This window comes from Harmonia axyridis, chromosome 7 (assembly GCF_914767665.1).
Source record: "Harmonia axyridis chromosome 7, icHarAxyr1.1, whole genome shotgun sequence".
In the NCBI taxonomy this organism is placed as follows: Eukaryota; Metazoa; Arthropoda; class Insecta; order Coleoptera; family Coccinellidae; genus Harmonia; species Harmonia axyridis.
Genome location: NC_059507.1, coordinates 16,939,839 through 16,958,151, shown reverse-complemented (window position 1 = coordinate 16,958,151; position 18,313 = coordinate 16,939,839). Strand labels below are relative to the sequence as shown.

Sequence of the window (18,313 nt, the reverse complement as noted above, 5' to 3'; positions counted from 1 at the left end):
TATACCTGCCAACGCTTGAAGTGTCCCCCTGCATATCGGCCTTTCTTCGAGATGTTACGTCACCACTTAAGGCCGATGTGTTAGAATGGAGACACGTCAATATTATTCATAACTCTAACAATTGCTTCTTTTCCTAAAACGTTCATATACAGAGTGTCCATCAATTTTTCAGAATAGGCCGTCAAAAGTTTTGTTAATTCTCTGCATGATATTTTCCGGAAAATACGAAAATATTCAAGCGCCATAACTTTCGAGCCACAGAATAATTATTATGGTTTGATATTCTGTTACGTAACCTTCAAGTCCTAATAAATATTCATGACATAATTCAAACGTAGTGTTAATAAACCTTTTTGGTATATACGGAACATATTTCTAAGATAATAATAAAAAAATGTTTTTATCAATTAATCGTGAAGAATATGAACATGTTTCATTTCGAGTAGAACAAATTCACATGAAACTTGGATTGTTTGAATACACAGGGTGTCCCTAAACAATGGTTCCAAATTGAAATAGAATATTCCCATTGAAAAATAAATAAGACTTTTTTAATGTTTTTTCCTCAAAAACCATTCGTTGCAGAGAATTATAAGTAATTTCATTTGGTTAATTGTGAAATTTCCATAATTTTTCAATCATCTTCTGAACGGTTAGTTTTTCCGGATCCGAACAAATATATATTTTTTACCAAAAATTGAATAAAGAAAGCGAAATTTTTCTGATTTTACCAGTGGCTTGAAAAATAGAGAAGAAAAGGAACCATGATGTCCTTCTTGTGAGCCACTGGTGGCATCTGAAAATGTGATTATTTGTTCAAAATGAAGCACCTTTTGAACACAAACGTACTTTCAAATTCAATTGACAAATTTTGAGAATTGTGAAAGTAATGTGTAAAATTACTTTCAATTTTTTATATTCTCTGCAATGATCGATTTCTGGAAAAAAAATTAGGAGTCTCATTTATTTTTCAAGGAATTTTTTTTTTCTGAATTTGGCACCATAGTTTCCGGATATGTACTGGGTGTCCTAAATTCGATGCTCACTGAAAATATCTCGAGACTCATAAGACTTAGAAAAAATCTTCAAGGACCTCCGTCCCTGATTTCTATTTTCGAAATAATCAGATGATATCAGAAAGCTGATCATAGATATCTTGCTTCGTTCTGAAGTTAATGTTACAAATATTTCGCAATATTTTGGTTTCTGTTGGAGATTTCAAAAACATTCTAAAATATTTTTTTCAGTAATTTTTATGGTTTATATGATACTGGTAACAGATCATATGATGCTGATAACATATCATTATATATATAATTAATTTTAGAGACACAGAGCAAAGTTGATGTTTCTCAATGGGACACCTTATATTTTTCAACGCAGTTTTTTGTCCGCAGATTTGTCTTGAAGAATCCAGTTATTTTTCAAAAAATGTCATCCGTTTCAAAGATATTGAGTTTTTTGTTTTCACTGTTTTGATAGAACACCCTTCATATGAATAACTTTCACTTATTTCGAGATTTAATTCATTTTGTGTTATTTCAGTGATATTATGGTTCATATTTTATGCATGAAACATCATAGAAATTAATAACCGTTTCAGAGATATAGAGGATAGTAGGTCTTTTTCAAATGAATACCCTACATATGACTTGACTCAAACCATACAATGAACAAAATATGAATTAGATCTCGAAATAAATGAAACATATTGAAATATATTCAATCGAAAAAATTAAGTTATCCATTTCAAACATGGGACTCCGTTCTGATGGGATGAGTCCATAGTGCTCGATCGGTCGATAACTCCTGTTAATTTTGGGCTAGGAAAATTATTCAAACTTTGACGGAATCGACAGCACTCATCGCATAAGCTTAAATTATTTTTGACTCTCTAGGCCGGTCTGAAAGTGGTGAAACGCGATACTTCCTTATTTTTCAAATGGGAATGCCAATTTTTATATAATACCCCATTTGCAATCATTCATCTATGGTACTTTTTGACAAAGGTCATTTTCTTCGAAAAATTTCATGGTTTTGATGGTTTCAATTGAATATAATCTTGGGAAGCGTTCGACTTAATTGAAGGATTTATTTTTTATTGAATTCCCAAAAAATATTTAAGTCTTCTGCAAATTTATGGACGCCCTATACATTTGTCATTCATTTGGAGATTTAATTCATTTCGTGTTCATCGTAGAATTGCAATCCAGTCAATAGGGTGTCCAATTTTAAAAATACCAACAAACCTTGATTTATTTAACAATATTTAATTTCTAATTGAATGAGAACACCCTATATATTACATAATAACAATTATATGATGGATACAAAATAAATTGAAACTCGAAATAAATGAAAAATTTTTACAGGGTGAGTCAAAAGTGCTCGATCGGTCGACAACTCAAATCAAAGAAATCATCAAAATATTTAAAACATTCATTCAGAGAAAATGAAATGGAGACTATGTGAACAAACAGAAATATAGGTTATGAAATTTTTGCCTGTCGAATAGCCCAGTGATTAGTATTCGAATTTTATCTGGACAATTTGTGCCTAAAATGAATTAATTTCAAAATGCTTCGCATTTCGTGTTCTGTACTGATATTCGGACAAAATGAAATGGAGACCACTTGAACAAACAGAAATATAGTCAGAATTCTCTTAGGGAGTTTGAAATGACTGCATATTTTCACGAAAATGAATTACATCTCCAAATGAATGACATATATAGGGTGTCCCATGAAAAAATTCAGATGAAAATTTCAATTTCTTCCAAACAGTTGACATTTTTGGAAAAACGATAACGGAATAATTTTCGACAAATCTGTGGCTAAAGAACTGCGTTTTTGAATGTAAATTTTTAGGAAACACCAACTTTTTCTATGTACTCTACTATGTACAAAACGATAATTAATTTCTATGATTTGTTATGAGTATCATATAATAAATAATAAAAATACGTTTCAGAATTTTTTGAACATCTGAAACAGAAACCAAGATATACCGAAATATTCAAAACAATTATTTTTCAGAAACGCCCTGTAACTCGAGAATCGAGATATCTATGATTCTTGAATATTTTTCTCTGTCTTATAGTTTTCGAGATGCTTTCAGTGAGGATCAAATTTGGGACACCTCGTAGATATATGATAGAACTTAAAGTTATTAGTTCCTTAATAATTTTTTCATATAACTATATTTATAGGTAAGGACAATCCCGTTGCGAATGATATAATTACAAGACATTTTCTTCATACAACGAGAATTTCCGAAGTGTATAGAGTTCCAAGACATTTTGATACACAGCATAGAGTTCCAAGACATTCTTGTCATATATGTATTAAGCCTACTTTCCTCTACCACCATCAAATTTCCTTGATGACGAATGAATTTTATTTTCTGTTAATTTCTCGTATGTAATCTTTGATGTCCTCCAACCACTACGTGATTTAAAGGAAATATTCTAGAAATAACATATGAGATAAAAAAACGAAATAATAGAAAAACTATACCTTTGTATAAGGTGGGTACTCAGTTAAACATGCCCGCCGCTAACTATTTTAGCGCCGCGTTCAATAAGTACGAATTAGTAGTCCTAGTACAAATTTTTTATTCGTTGTTTAAAAAATTGTTAAAGACAAATGTGGTCACAACATTATTTGATTGTTTTTGAAAAATTATCTTGATACATAAACTTGGTGATAAACGGATAACAGAATTTTAAGATTTGATTCTTTTGAAATTGAAATTCAAGCAATTCGATGAAGATTTTCTAATAAAAACTAATGTTTTCGATACAATTATTGGGCTCAAATTTGTAGTAACTTGTTAGAAATATTTTCATCTTCAACACCCTGTATATCGGAAGTGAGAAGATTTAGCACCTATATTTGCATTAAATTCATTTTAATTGTCATTCGTCTTCTAGAGAAAAATCAATTCTTCAAAAAAGAAGAGAAGGTTCGTGGGGAACACCAAGTGAGAAGGAATCTTCTTCCCTTACAATTTACTTATTGAAAATTACAACAAAGCAATGGAAATTGAATTCAACAATCCATATATCCAATATATCCAATATACACGAATATTGGTTATATATGAGAAATTATATTGAAGCTTTTTAACGATATCTACAATCTGCCTTGTGTTATTCGAAATCGTTTAGTACCTGTCCAAGTTATGATATTTTACGTTCTCCCTACATTTATTTTCAGTAGGTACTTCCGTTCGTTGTTGAAAACATAATCCGCTTCAGTAGGCTAATGTAACATTTCAATTTTCATGGAAAATATTTTTTGAGAAAATGTAACACAACTTTTCCTTGAAAAAAAAATCACCGATTTCATTTTTGGTCTCAAACAAATTGGCATGCCATCCGTAATTATGATATCCATTCTTACAATTATAAATTAACAATAACAAAATCCAAGACAAACATCTATTGACTCACACCTACAGGTTTTCAAAGAGTCGTAAACTTTCGGCGAATCGAGTGTGTTTTATTTCATAAAATCAATTCAACATTTAATCCCCTCAATTTGAGCTCTACCAATAATTTTTTTGCGCAAAGTCTACCAAATTTTATGCAGATGTATGAACACTCAATATTTTTCTTTTTTATGGAAAAGAATGGTACGTCTTGAAGGATTTCATTTATATTATTAATTTTGAAAAAAAGTGATATTTCTTCTTATAAAGATGAAGCACTTCAATACATATCTTTCAAAAAGTGTTAGTTTTCGGTTTCTAGATATGAACTTCTCTTTATTAATTTCGGTGAATTTCACTTTTATGATGTATTTGAACATGTACATTCAGAAGTTAGAAATTCCCAATGAAAACCTTCTGGTAGAAACTCATTTCAAATACACTTATCGAAAAAACAGCTCAAACTGCGCTAGTAAGACTATCAAGCGTCGTCGAGAATTCGAATCCCAAGGAGCGAAATATACCTGTGTCTCTTCAAACCCTTCTCGGAAACATTCACGTACGTGAATCAACCCGACATGCATAATAGGTATGTATTTAATTCTTCAAAGTGATAAAAAATTTCGACTTTCCGAGATCCACACAGTGTTGCATTTTACGGATCTCTCAAAGTTCGTATGACACCTCTACCACGATATACATTTTCGATGACAGCGCCAATTCTCTCGAACTTCATTTGTACAATTTGCATGTAATTAGTGACCGCTATGAGCTCCATCTCAAACTTCACCAGAATGATATATACTACCTTAGGATACCGAAAATGAACGAAATACGTTACGAGATCCGGCCATCGGATCTCATGATCTCGTAGCGTTGATAACTTGGTTGTATACGGATCTCGTATTCCTACACCTTGGACTTGAAGAAAGATTAATCAGCGATGCACAACGAGAGGTTATCTTGTGGACAACACGTATAATACGCGGGTTCTTAACCAGTGAATGAAAGAATGCCTTGGTGAACCTAACCCGGCATTTCCATGAACAGCCATACCCTATCTGGTGAAAAAAAAATATATATATATTCATAACCAAAAAAAAAAAAAAAATATATATATATATATATATATATATATATATATATATATATATATATATATATATATTTTTTTTGGTAATGAATATATATATATATATTTTTTATTTTTTTCACCAGATAGGGTATGGCTGTTCATGGAAATGCCGGGTTAGGTTCACATATATACACGCATATATATATATATATATATATATATATATATATATATATATATATATATATATATATATATATATATATATATATATATATATATATATATATATATATATATATATATATATATTTATATATATATATATATATATATATATATTTATATATATATATATATATATATATATATATATATATATATATAATATATATATATATATATATATATATATATATATATATATATATATATATATATATATATATATATATATATATATATATATATATATATATATATATATATCAGCATCTGCAGGAACTCCAGCTTCCCAACAATGCTATCTGTTGGATGCAGAAGGCCGTTGTACTGGGGACGGTTAACATCATCCGCCAGGTGCTTTACTCCTATTGAAGGTGACGACAGGATTTTTACCTTGGTGCTCCCACCCGGTTGATCCTATATAACCACGAAAGTGTGAAGGGAAAAAAAAAAAAAAAAAAAAAAAAAAAAAAAAAAAAAAAAAAAAAATATATATATATATATATATATATATATATATATATATATATATATATATGCGTGTATATATGTGAACCTAACCCGGCATATATATATATATATATATATATATATATATATGCGTGTAGTACCCAAGATGACCACCCTTTGGGCGTCAGGGATGAGTGACCTTTCCAGTTGCAGTATCTTTGTGTTCTCTCGAAGATGTTTCTCGATGAGACCGTTTACGGATATGATCAGTGGCACCACCACAGCAGACTTGAGCTGATATTTGTATATATTGTTATGGAATGGTATTATCAACTTATAAAATCAATGAGAATACATTACCAGACTCTATCCTTCGGAAACTAAAGCAAATTCATCAAATAGATAATAAATTTTAATTTGATATGATCCAATAATTTTAAAGAAAAGTAGAGTAACTTTATTCATTTACTCCATTCATTTGCACATTATAAAAGTAGCATAAATCCAATATTTCTCAAGTACTATATCAATATTCATTCAAAACATCTCAGGATCTGAAACAAAATGAAAATATTAATAAAATTCAAGTTCAATTTGATAAAATCAACAAAAGATATTCAATTCAAGTATCAGGAACCATTTATATATCATGTAAATAATGTTAAAAGAGTCAAAAGACTGAATATTCAATTTTCATTCAAAATGATAAAAAATAATCATTTAATTTATATTTCATATGTTAATTTTCATGAAATAGCTTGTGATCTAGTGAATTACATCTAGATGCAATCTCAAAAATGTAATACTAGCCAAAATTCCTAATAAAATTGTAAATAGTGGATAGGGATAGGATATCGAATGATAAATCAGGGATTCCAAAGTAATTAATGTCTCAAACATACAAAAATGTATATATTTCATTAGATTATAGTATAATTTAAAAATATGTAGTAGATTTTAGGAGTTATAGATAGAAATCTTTGAATATTAGGCCAAAGAAAGTGAATATTAGAAAAATTTCCAAATTGTATATAGAATATTTGAAAATTTTGTAACTTCGAATCGACCGAATGCAACATATGTGGTACCAAAAGATGGGGAATTAAATGAAGAAATTAACTAGATCAAGATTGAAGAGAGAAAACTCACCTCAAAAGAGAAAATTGCGAAAGCATCATATTTGGAAAATTTTTTGACATCCAAGGCAATCTTGATTTCAAGAAAAAATTGAAAATCTATATAAAGCCCAGCTGAATGACAGCTAATCAGTCAGTAAAAAACCATTGTAGAGAGCACGTCACCTGACTCAAGAAATTTACCTGAAATAATTGATAAACGAAAGAATTTATTTACGAAAATTTGCAAGATATTAAAATTGTTAAATACGTACCTGAAAATCTTTGTGAGAAGAAGTGGAAAATTATTTAATCAATTTCAAGAAGAAATTTCCCTGGATTCAAGCAAGTTGAAGCAATATCAAATGGAAAATGGATTCAAAACAATGCAACTGAATTAATACGAATTAAGGTTATAATCCATTCGAGGTTAGGAGCATAGAAGACGATACCATACCATAACATAGAACACTGATGAGGTCGATGAAGTTTTAAATACGTAAATATAAGATTAGATTAATATAAATTTAGTTATTAGATAAGAATTTCTTTATAGTTAGTGAATTTCGAAAATATTAATTAAATTAAAAAAATATATAATTGAATTTGAATGAACCCTCCTGAGATATATAGAGTCGGCGCAAAATCATAAAAATATAGTTTCAAATTTAGTTATTGGATCGAATCAATTTAAATCAAATCAACAACAACATAATCTCAACTTGAATATATATATACGATCCATAACAATTGTCGCCCAACGCGTGGCTTATATTAATTCAATTACAGCATTATTATATTAATTCAATTACAGCATTATTATATTAATTCAATTACAGCATTATTTTAAAAAAAATTTCAAATTAATACATAATTGTTGGAATCATATCATTGATTATTCGAAAAAAAAAAAAAATGGAAACAAGAAGTAAAACGAAAATTGGAGAAAAAGGGGATGAAGAAGAAAATGGCAGAGGAAATATGGAAATAGATGAAGAAAATAGAAAAGAACTCAATTTATTGGATATAATGACTGCATTAAAAAAATTAGAAGATCGTTGGAAAAATTTTGAGGAAAATATGAGTAAAAAATTGGAAGATCAGTCGAAAATATTGGATGATCAGTCGAAAATTCTGGATAAAAATTTGAAAGAAATTAAGGAAGAAAATATGAGTAAAAAATTTGAAGATCAGTCAAAAATATTGGATAAAAATTTGAAAGAAATTAAAGAAGAAAAGAAAATTCATTTGGCAGATAAGATAATTGAAATGGAAAAGAATCTTGGGAATATATTAATGATTTGCAAGGAAAGGTTATATACCAAAAGAAATAAAGTACAAAAAGAATCTTCAGCTGAATTAGATACAGAAAGTAAAATATATGAAGAGAATTTGGAGATTTGTGAAACTGGAGTTCAAAATCTAACAGAAGGAAATCTGAGTATTATATATAATGATATCGAAAAAGAAAATGAGCAACTAGAAATCAATAAGATTGAGATGTATAAAATTGCAAGAATTCAAAATGAGAAGTCGAATGAAAAATTGAAAATTTTAGGAGAGATTAACATGAATGTCAATGAAAAATTAATAAATCAGTATACAGCACCTTTAATAGAATTTCCAGAAAATAAAAACAAGATTGACCAAAATCTATATGAGCTAGGAAATTCACAAAATTCAATAGAAGACAAATATTATGAAAATGAAGAGATAATTCTGAATTATAACAGTATAAGTGATACTCAAGCAAACCCATCAGAACGATACATTCAAGAAGTAGTGAAATATTCAAGAAAACTTGTCAATAGAGAACAAAACAAATGGGATATAAAATTAAACAGAGTGAAATTTTTGTTGAATACAATGCATAATACAGTTAGAGAAGAAACAAATTTATATTCAATGAAACAAGAAAGAAATTGTTATAGAACAAGTCATATAAATAATGAAGACATCATGAAGAAGGTAAAAGTAAGATTGAAAAAGAATAGAAAAAGATACAGAAAGAAAATGGAGAGAAGGAATAGAAGGAAATATGTGAAGTTTAAAAAAAGAGGAGATTTGGTTATTGTACGATCCCACAGGGTAACAGACAAGCGGAATAAGATTTGTGCGAAATTAAAAACTCCATTCGAGGGACCATATATAATAGATAATGAGAATGGTTTGAACAGTTATGTATTAAAAGAATTAGAAACAGAAAGAATAAGAGGAATTTTTCATATTAATGATTTATATGAATTCATCCAGACAACGAATGAAAGTTAATTTAAATTTCAATCAAATTTCAAAATTTTGGAGAAATTTTAATATTTTAAATTTTATATTGAAAATAAAAATTATCAAATATTAAATTTGGGGAATTGTTATGGGATGGTATTATCAACTTATAAAATCAATGAGAATACATTACCAGACTCTATCCTTCGGAAACTAAAGCAAATTCATCAAATAGATAATAAATTTTAATTTGATATGATCCAATAATTTTAAAGAAAAGTAGAGTAACTTTATTCATTTATTCCATTCATTTGCACATTATAAAAGTAGCATAAATCCAATATTTCTCAAGTACTATATCAATATTCATTCAAAACATCTCAGGATCTGAAACAAAATGAAAATATTAATAAAATTCAAGTTCAATTTGATAAAATCAACAAAAGATATTCAATTCAAGTATCAGGAACCATTTATATATCATGTAAATAATGTTAAAAGAGTCAAAAGACTGAATATTCAATTTTCATTCAAAATGATAAAAAATAATCATTTAATTTATATTTCATATGTTAATTTTCATGAAATAGCTTGTGATCTAGTGAATTACATCTAGATGCAATCTCAAAAATGTAATACTAGCCAAAATTCCTAATAAAATTGTAAATAGTGGATAGGGATAGGATATCGAATGATAAATCAGGGATTCCAAAGTAATTAATGTCTCAAACATACAAAAATGTATATATTTCATTAGATTATAGTATAATTTAAAAATATGTAGTAGATTTTAGGAGTTATAGATAGAAATCTTTGAATATTAGGCCAAAGAAAGTGAATATTAGAAAAATTTCCAAATTGTATATAGAATATTTGAAAATTTTGTAACTTCGAATCGACCGAATGCAACATATGTGGTACCAAAAGATGGGGAATTAAATGAAGAAATTAACTAGATCAAGATTGAAGAGAGAAAACTTACCTCAAAAGAGAAAATTGCGAAAGCATCATATTTGGAAAATTTTTTGACATCCAAGGCAATCTTGATTTCAAGAAAAAATTGAAAATCTATATAAAGCCCAGCTGAATGACAGCTAATCAGTCAGTAAAAAACCATTGTAGAGAGCACGTCACCTGACTCAAGAAATTTACCTGAAATAATTGATAAACGAAAGAATTTATTTACGAAAATTTGCAAGATATTAAAATTGTTAAATACGTACCTGAAAATCATTGTGAGAAGAAGTGGAAAATTATTTAATCAATTTCAAGAAGAAATTTCCCTGGATTCAAGCAAGTTGAAGCAATATCAAATGGAAAATGGATTCAAAACAATGCAACTGTATTAATACGAATTAAGGTTATAATCCATTCGAGGTTAGGAGCATAGAAGACGATACCATACCATAACATAGAACACTGATGAGGTCGATGAAGTTTTAAATACGTAAATATAAGATTAGATTAATATAAATTTAGTTATTAGATAAGAATTTCTTTATAGTTAGTGAATTTCGAAAATATTAATTAAATTAAAAAAATATATAATTGAATTTGAATGAACCCTCCTGAGATATATAGAGTCGGCGCAAAATCATAAAAATATAGTTTCAAATTTAGTTATTGGATCGAATCAATTTAAATCAAATCAACAACAACATAATCTCAATTTGAATATATACGATTCTATAACAATATATATATATATATATATATATATATATATATATATATATATATATATATTTCATCAAATCAGTGACGATAATGCCACTAATAATAAGCTTAAATGGCCTTGTACATCGAAAGACCACCCAAAATCTACACGAACTGGACCTGCCGCAGTCATCACGTGGATGCAGAAGGCGGTCATCGTGGGAACCGTCAGCATAGTGCGCAAAATATTATATACCCCATCAGCTCACGGCGGTAGTCTTGGCACGTGCGCCGGGGTATCAACGGAAACCACGATGAAGAGTGAATTGTAAAAAAAACAAAATTAAAAAAGAATTAAAAAAATAAGATTGTTCAGGTGATATACTGAAGAGTTGATTTATGCTGAAAAAAATCAATTGTCTGTATTCTTTTTTACAATCTTTGTGTATCTTTCCTATTTCATCCTATTCTATATTATAATAATCTCAACAATATTACATGCTCAACCTCTCTCATTCCACGGAAAGCGCCGACGCCCATGCGTAGTGGATACAGATCACAGATTACGGTAGTTGCGTAATCTGTGATTTGACGTAGAACAAATAAAATGATAAGACATGACAGGATCATTTTACATATATGATAAGAAAATCTCATAGTGATTGAAATTCTTTTTTCTTTTCAGGACGTTGAAACCCTCGAGAAACTAAATGAGTCTGGTGAACTGAGAAGGATCTTGAAGCCATTCAAGGTGAACTATTATTTATAATAAAACATCAATTTTCCCATAAATCAATCAATATGAATTATTGGGAGGGAATGGGGATGCAATAACTTCTACTCACAATCAGTAGGTTATATATGGATTTCTAACTTTCAAAGGAGTCGAATAGTGTCATTTTCACAACAAGCAAGTTCCACTTTCCCGGCTCAAATGTGTCACTCATCTGCACATAGTATTGCCACCATTATAACCTAACTTATCTATGATCATAACTATCTTGTCAGATCCAATCTATGGTTTGATCAATTTTTTTGTTTCCTAGCAATAAAACCACAAGTGGCTTGAAAATATGTTGTAATGTCATAATAAAAGTCAATGCAAGTTTAAATTTTCATCATAACCTGATATTGATGTGATAGATTGTGACTAAGATGGTATACAAATTCCGGGAAAAAACCATTCCAGCCTCGGCTCTTTGCAACTCGGTATGCTATCTTGCCGCTCGGCTGTCACTTCTCTCTCTATTATACGAATATACTATAGTCCGTTCAGGAATGGCTGACATCCCGGATGTCTGTGTGAATTGGGGTTTGGTTATTTGAAACACAAATTCTGATTTTATGAATAGGTGTTTAATGATGCACAGATCACATACAAGTTGCACCAACCTGACGCTTATATATATATATATATATATATATATGGATATAATTGAGTAGAGAGTATTAATTGGTTTTGTTTCGTTAGACTGTGGGTGGTTGACTCAAGATTATGGTAGAAACTTTCTCTCGCATGGGGTGTTTGTTGCTTGGGGTCGAACTTTCTCAAGTGGTACTTCAACGATATATTCGATGCGATGTTGCCAATCGCACAGTACCGAACATACCGGCGGCCTTGAAAGTACCCACTAAAAAAAACAAAAAAATCACATGAAAATAATAGCATCAGGTGTGGTAAGATAGGTTTACATACAGTTTTCTCAATGCTATTAATAAATAATTAATAAAAATATATAAAACAAATGGCTCTAGATGAATGAGAGTTAATTCACTGACAAGATGCTTATTTTGCAAATTGTTCTTTTCACAATTCCGTTCTTGGTACGGACACTAACAACACGAACAATATTGTCTGTTCCGGGATGCACAGAGGTGATTTTTCCCAAGGCCCACTGCTGAGGTAAAGAATTTTCATCACGGAGGAGTACGAGTCTGCCTATCAGCTCTTGGACTTCTTTCTTGAATTGCCACTTGTTTCTTTGATGGAGATTATGTAGGTAATCATTTCTCCATCTGGTCCAAAAACTTTGTACGAGTTTTTGCAAGTGCTGAAATCTATTGGAGTGATGAAACTTTGTGTCAACGACGTTGAGTTGAGGAGCGGCATTCAATGGTTCCCCGATGATGAAGTGTCCTGGAGTGATCGCCTCGAGGTCATTGGGGTCAGAGGATAAGGGAACGAGAGGACGCGAGTTTAAAGTAGCTTCTATTTGAGTTAACATAGTCATAAACTCCTCATAAGTATAATGATTGTTGGATAAAATGCGTTTGAGGTGATGCTTTACTGATTTCACAGCGGCTTCCCAAAGCCCTTCAAAGTGGGCTGAATCTAAGTATATATAAAACCGCTTGCACATATACGTCAAACTTTAAACGTAAAATCACAGCCCAAACGGGACCATCTAGAGCAAAAATGACAAGAATAAGACCCCCCTCAAAATCGTCTGGAGATCCCGGGAAAAATCCCAAACCTTCGATTCTCCCCGCGGTTTTCGAGTATACGGGGTGTTTCGGATCATTTTGACATTTCAAGTCCCATATTTCTGTGGTATCTGTGGACAATTTGGCTGTCAGTGTCATGTTAATAATAAATATTCCATTTCGATATATGAAAGTTCTTGAAAAAGTTTGCAGTTTCCAAAATTGTTATTCAATATTTAAATAAATGCCGACAGATAAAATGCAAAGTTTTCGGCGAATCGAAAATTCGATAGATATTTGTCAAAATTTGGAAATGAACATTGATATCATCGAATGCATTTTCCTCAATTCAGGTTTGTTTTAAGTGTTTGTATCATTCAATTGGATATGAATGTTACTTTATTTCAGGAATTTTTCGTTTATTTTCCACAAACTATAAAACTACATTCTCTTTCGTGAGAATTTGAATCTATTGCGACAGAAGATGGAACTACAAAAGAGAACAGAAGCTTCATCTGATCATGTATTAAACAGATAGAAAAACTCCTTATAGATAATTCACAATTGGCTTTATTACTGGAAAAAGAGCTAAGTTAGTCAGATGACATTCAAAAATTTCCATGTGTTTTTGGAATATCTAAAATATACACTTTTACGACTGAAGAGTGCAAAAATATAAGTGACCTATCAGTTTTTGAAGAATTTGAGTGCAGTGCTGTTGAATTTATAATGAAGAAATCAAATCGTTGTGAAATCTTTCTTACGAATAATTTCAACCATATATACCCTGTTATATTATCATAATATTATTTGTCGTTCAACTGAAACCTTGGAAATTAAGAGACTCTCAAACTTATAACCTGATTTCTCAAAAAGGTTCTACCTAGATATTAAATTTGCTTATGAGGTAACATAAGCCATGGGTATTCGAAAGGCAAGTCTATTCATTCTGTCTCTTTTCAGGTTGTTCATTTATAGCTATACTATATACATATATAAAATCAGTTCAAATTTTTCACTTTAATTACTAGTCAAAATGTTACAACAGAAATAAAATTTGAAGGATCATTCAGTATATGAAGAATTTTGACATGGCAGTTACTTTCGAAATTGGTATAAATTATCCAGCAATTCAATGTAGGTATAAAATACTTTATACTTGCATCTTGAAATGAATTTTGCACTTTTTCAGTGTTCAATAATGAGATAATTATTAAATTGACTCAAGAGATTAACAGAGTATGCTTTATCAGGATTAGTTAATACTGCTAAAGACGTTAATAAACCTATTAATTTCTTATATGGTTCATCATTACAACTCTCTTTTGTTGAATCAAATTTCAATTAAGTTTTCAAAGGAGTTTTCATATGTTTACAATTAGACATGCTGAATTATTGCAATACATACTTGAAGAATATAAACAATTACTATACTACCTTTTTCATAATTTCTAGTGATATTCATCCCTAAACATTTTTAGCTTTCCCTGAATTCTTTATGATGAAATTATCACTTAAATTTTCTATCAGATATATTCATTCAGAATTAACATTTGTTAAAACAAAAAAGTCATCCACGTACAATGCAACAACAGTTAGCAAGTTATTTTTTGATTTTATGTAAATACAATGCTCAATTGTTGATCTTTTTTAACTTATATCTGTCAAAATTTCATTTACTATATATATTTCCCTGTTCAATTTACTTCTGAGTAAAACCTAGAGCTACAAGCTTGCTCTATAACGTAACGAACCATCACGATTATTAAGCTTGAATTCAGCTGTCCTCCACTGAATCAGAATTATCTAGTGAAATTTCTATATCATCTCTTATCTATGATCACTACATCTCGACTGGTATTAATGAAATTGTTACCTGTATCCCTTTGATCATTCACCAGAACCCACAAAAATCATTTTTGTCCATATACCTTCAAGAAGAGTATGCAAAATTCATCGATACAATTTTCAGATTCTAAAAACGCCTTAGTTCTTCAGGAATGTCCAATTGGTCTTTCAATATTATAAATTATGGAAAATAACCTACTATTAACCAAATTTTTAGATTTCAAAAGGTGTCCTTCCTTGTATTTCTTAATAAATTATGAAATGGAAGAATAATTTGTTGCTCAACTGAAAAAAGTATTGATGAACCTCGGAAATGAGGGACTTCTCATAACCTGATTTCTCAAAGATGTTACTGATATTATTATGATTGCTTGTAAGGCAACATTAGCCATGGGTTTTTGAAAGGTAGATCTATTCATTCTGCCCCTTTTTAGTTTATTATAGCTATACTGAATATCCCTAAAACAAAATTTCACTGTAGGTCTTTTCATAGATCTTATCGAATGATTATGTAAATTCAATATTTGTCAAAACTGAAAATAAACATTGAATGCAGTTTCTTTTTCAGGTATTATTTCTATTGACTGATAATAACTCTCACATTTTGATTATGCATTTTTCCCAAATTTTTCAAAGAAGAAAGGAATTGCCATTTCTAGAGAAATGAGAATTTCAGATTTCAAAATGTCTAATTACTACTTCGAATATATATACACCCTATATAATTGTTGATCAAATATTGTGTATTTCTTTACAAATTAGTTAATAATTTGAAGCTTTAATCTCAATTTTCAGACTTGAATTGGTCCAACATCTCTAGATACTTCAAATTGATATTCGACAAATAAATATCCTGTATAATTATTCATCCAAACGAAAATAATCCATCTTCTGAAAAGAAAAACAATGTTTACTATATAGAATTAATTTTAATAATGATCCAAAAGTGATGAAATTTCGCAGACTTACATATTTTGGGTCTTAGATCACGAATCCGCTGTCATAAATTCATTAATTCAGCTAGTTTTTTTTTTTAATTGTGAAATTGGCCTAATGAAGGTGAGGTTATCCACATTAATAGCTAGTTTTCTTGTATTTTATTAACTGATTCTCGTTAGAAATGATTAATTAATCACATTTCAAGCTTTCCCTGGAATAAAAATGCCTTTTTTTCGTCAAAATCGATGATTTTATCGATTGTTTATATATGGCGGCGGCCATCATGTTTAATACGTAACGTCTGTCAGATGCATAGACCTAATATTAGGTCTAATAATCTAATAATCTGCAACGTTGCCTGTATGCCAGATCTTCTTGATGGGATCGGTTTTTTACTTGGTGGAAATTCATATTAATAGATAAACTGTATGGAAACTCATAATTTTCGCACAGCTATTCGAGCAGAAAATTCGGCAAGTTTATTTTCGAAATGAATAAATGGTAGTTCATATGGTGTTATTCTGGTTTTTTCGATATTGGCATCGGATTCAGTTTAGTACTCCTGAACATATACAGGGACATTGATGTTGACGAGGACGCTGTGATTACAAGGTTTTCAAAGGGTTCACAGACCAAATTTGATGTTGTGTTATACTTGCCAATTGTCTTCTTTTTTTTCATATGAAACAATAGATTTACAATTTTTTTTTAATTTCTACCTGAATAGATAAGACCGTGATAAGTAAATAAATATATTACAATATAACAAATACATAAGCGTACAAATTTTTTTACCGAAATTTGAGGCTTTATTGTAAATATACATTTGGTTATACATTTATGATTCGAAATATTGCCCATCGCTGGTCACTTTACTTTCTCACTTCTTTCGAGCAGCGTACGAATTGAAAAAACTGGTCATCTTTTGAAGCGAACCACGAATCGATCCAAGTTTTTAATTCTTCATAAGATAGGAAGTGCTGGTCAGCCAGGCTGTGTGCTATTGATCGAAACAAGTGATAGTCCGAGGAAGCAACGTCTGGAGAATACGTCGGGTGGGGTAGGAATTCCCATTTCAACTTTTTCAAGTATATCTTGACTTTCGCAACATGGAGTCGATCATTGTCATGTAGTAAAATCCATTCATCTACTCTCTCGTCGTATTGCGGCGGTTTGTCTCTCAATGCTCGACACAAACGCATTGATTGCGTTCGATAACGATCGCCTGTGATCGTTTCAGTCGGTTTTAACAACTCATAATACACTACGCCGAGCTGGTCCCACCAAATACTGAGCATGACCTTAGAACCGAGAATATTCGGTTTAGCCGTCGACGTGGAAGCATGGCCGGGATATCCACATGATTTTATGTGCTTGGGATTATCGTAATGATCTGTTTTCAGACAGACTAGCAATAATACTCTATGACCATAGAAATTTAAATATCTAATTACTTTACATGTGACAGGTATTTTCATTATCAAAGCTTCACTAATTTGATTTCACGAATTGAATTTCCGATATTCAAATGACAAAATTCTGGATATACTTTTCTCTAATTATGTGGCAAATCAGTTCTTTCCGGCACATTTTGTGGAACAAAATAGACTGGAACGGATTTATCTATTATTTGTCAAATTTGTGATACAGAAAACTGTTCTACCAACCAACATTTTTCAATGCAAAAATCACTAATTGATATTTATGGAAATTTCCGTCAATTTCAATAAAAAGGCAGTGAATTCGGGAACATAATGTTTAAAACTCGTACAGAAGGCTCATTCTACCACTCGGTCATTCTGAACTCTTGGAAGAATATCAATAAGTTCTGCACTTGTATTATAAATATCTAATTCCATATTCACGATGAATGCAATAGAATTATTGGTAGAACTCATCAAATTTTAAATCAGAAATTTCCTCATCT

General features: G+C 30.1%; 1 protein-coding gene across 3 annotated transcripts in view; it reads left to right on the top strand.

Annotated features, from left to right (window-relative positions):
• The window catches only part of LOC123685478 (glutaredoxin domain-containing cysteine-rich protein CG31559-like), a 149,965-nt gene that overhangs the window by 73,397 nt on the left and 58,255 nt on the right, over positions 1-18,313 (top strand). For 2 of the 3 annotated variants that reach the window (XM_045625182.1, XM_045625180.1), the window contains one exon: positions 11,861-11,926. The exons of the other annotated variant lie outside the window; for it this stretch is intronic. In XM_045625182.1, coding sequence (XP_045481138.1) covers positions 11,861-11,926 — 66 coding nt within the window. The remainder of the gene's footprint in view (positions 1-11,860; positions 11,927-18,313) is intronic. 3 annotated transcript variants of the gene reach the window in all.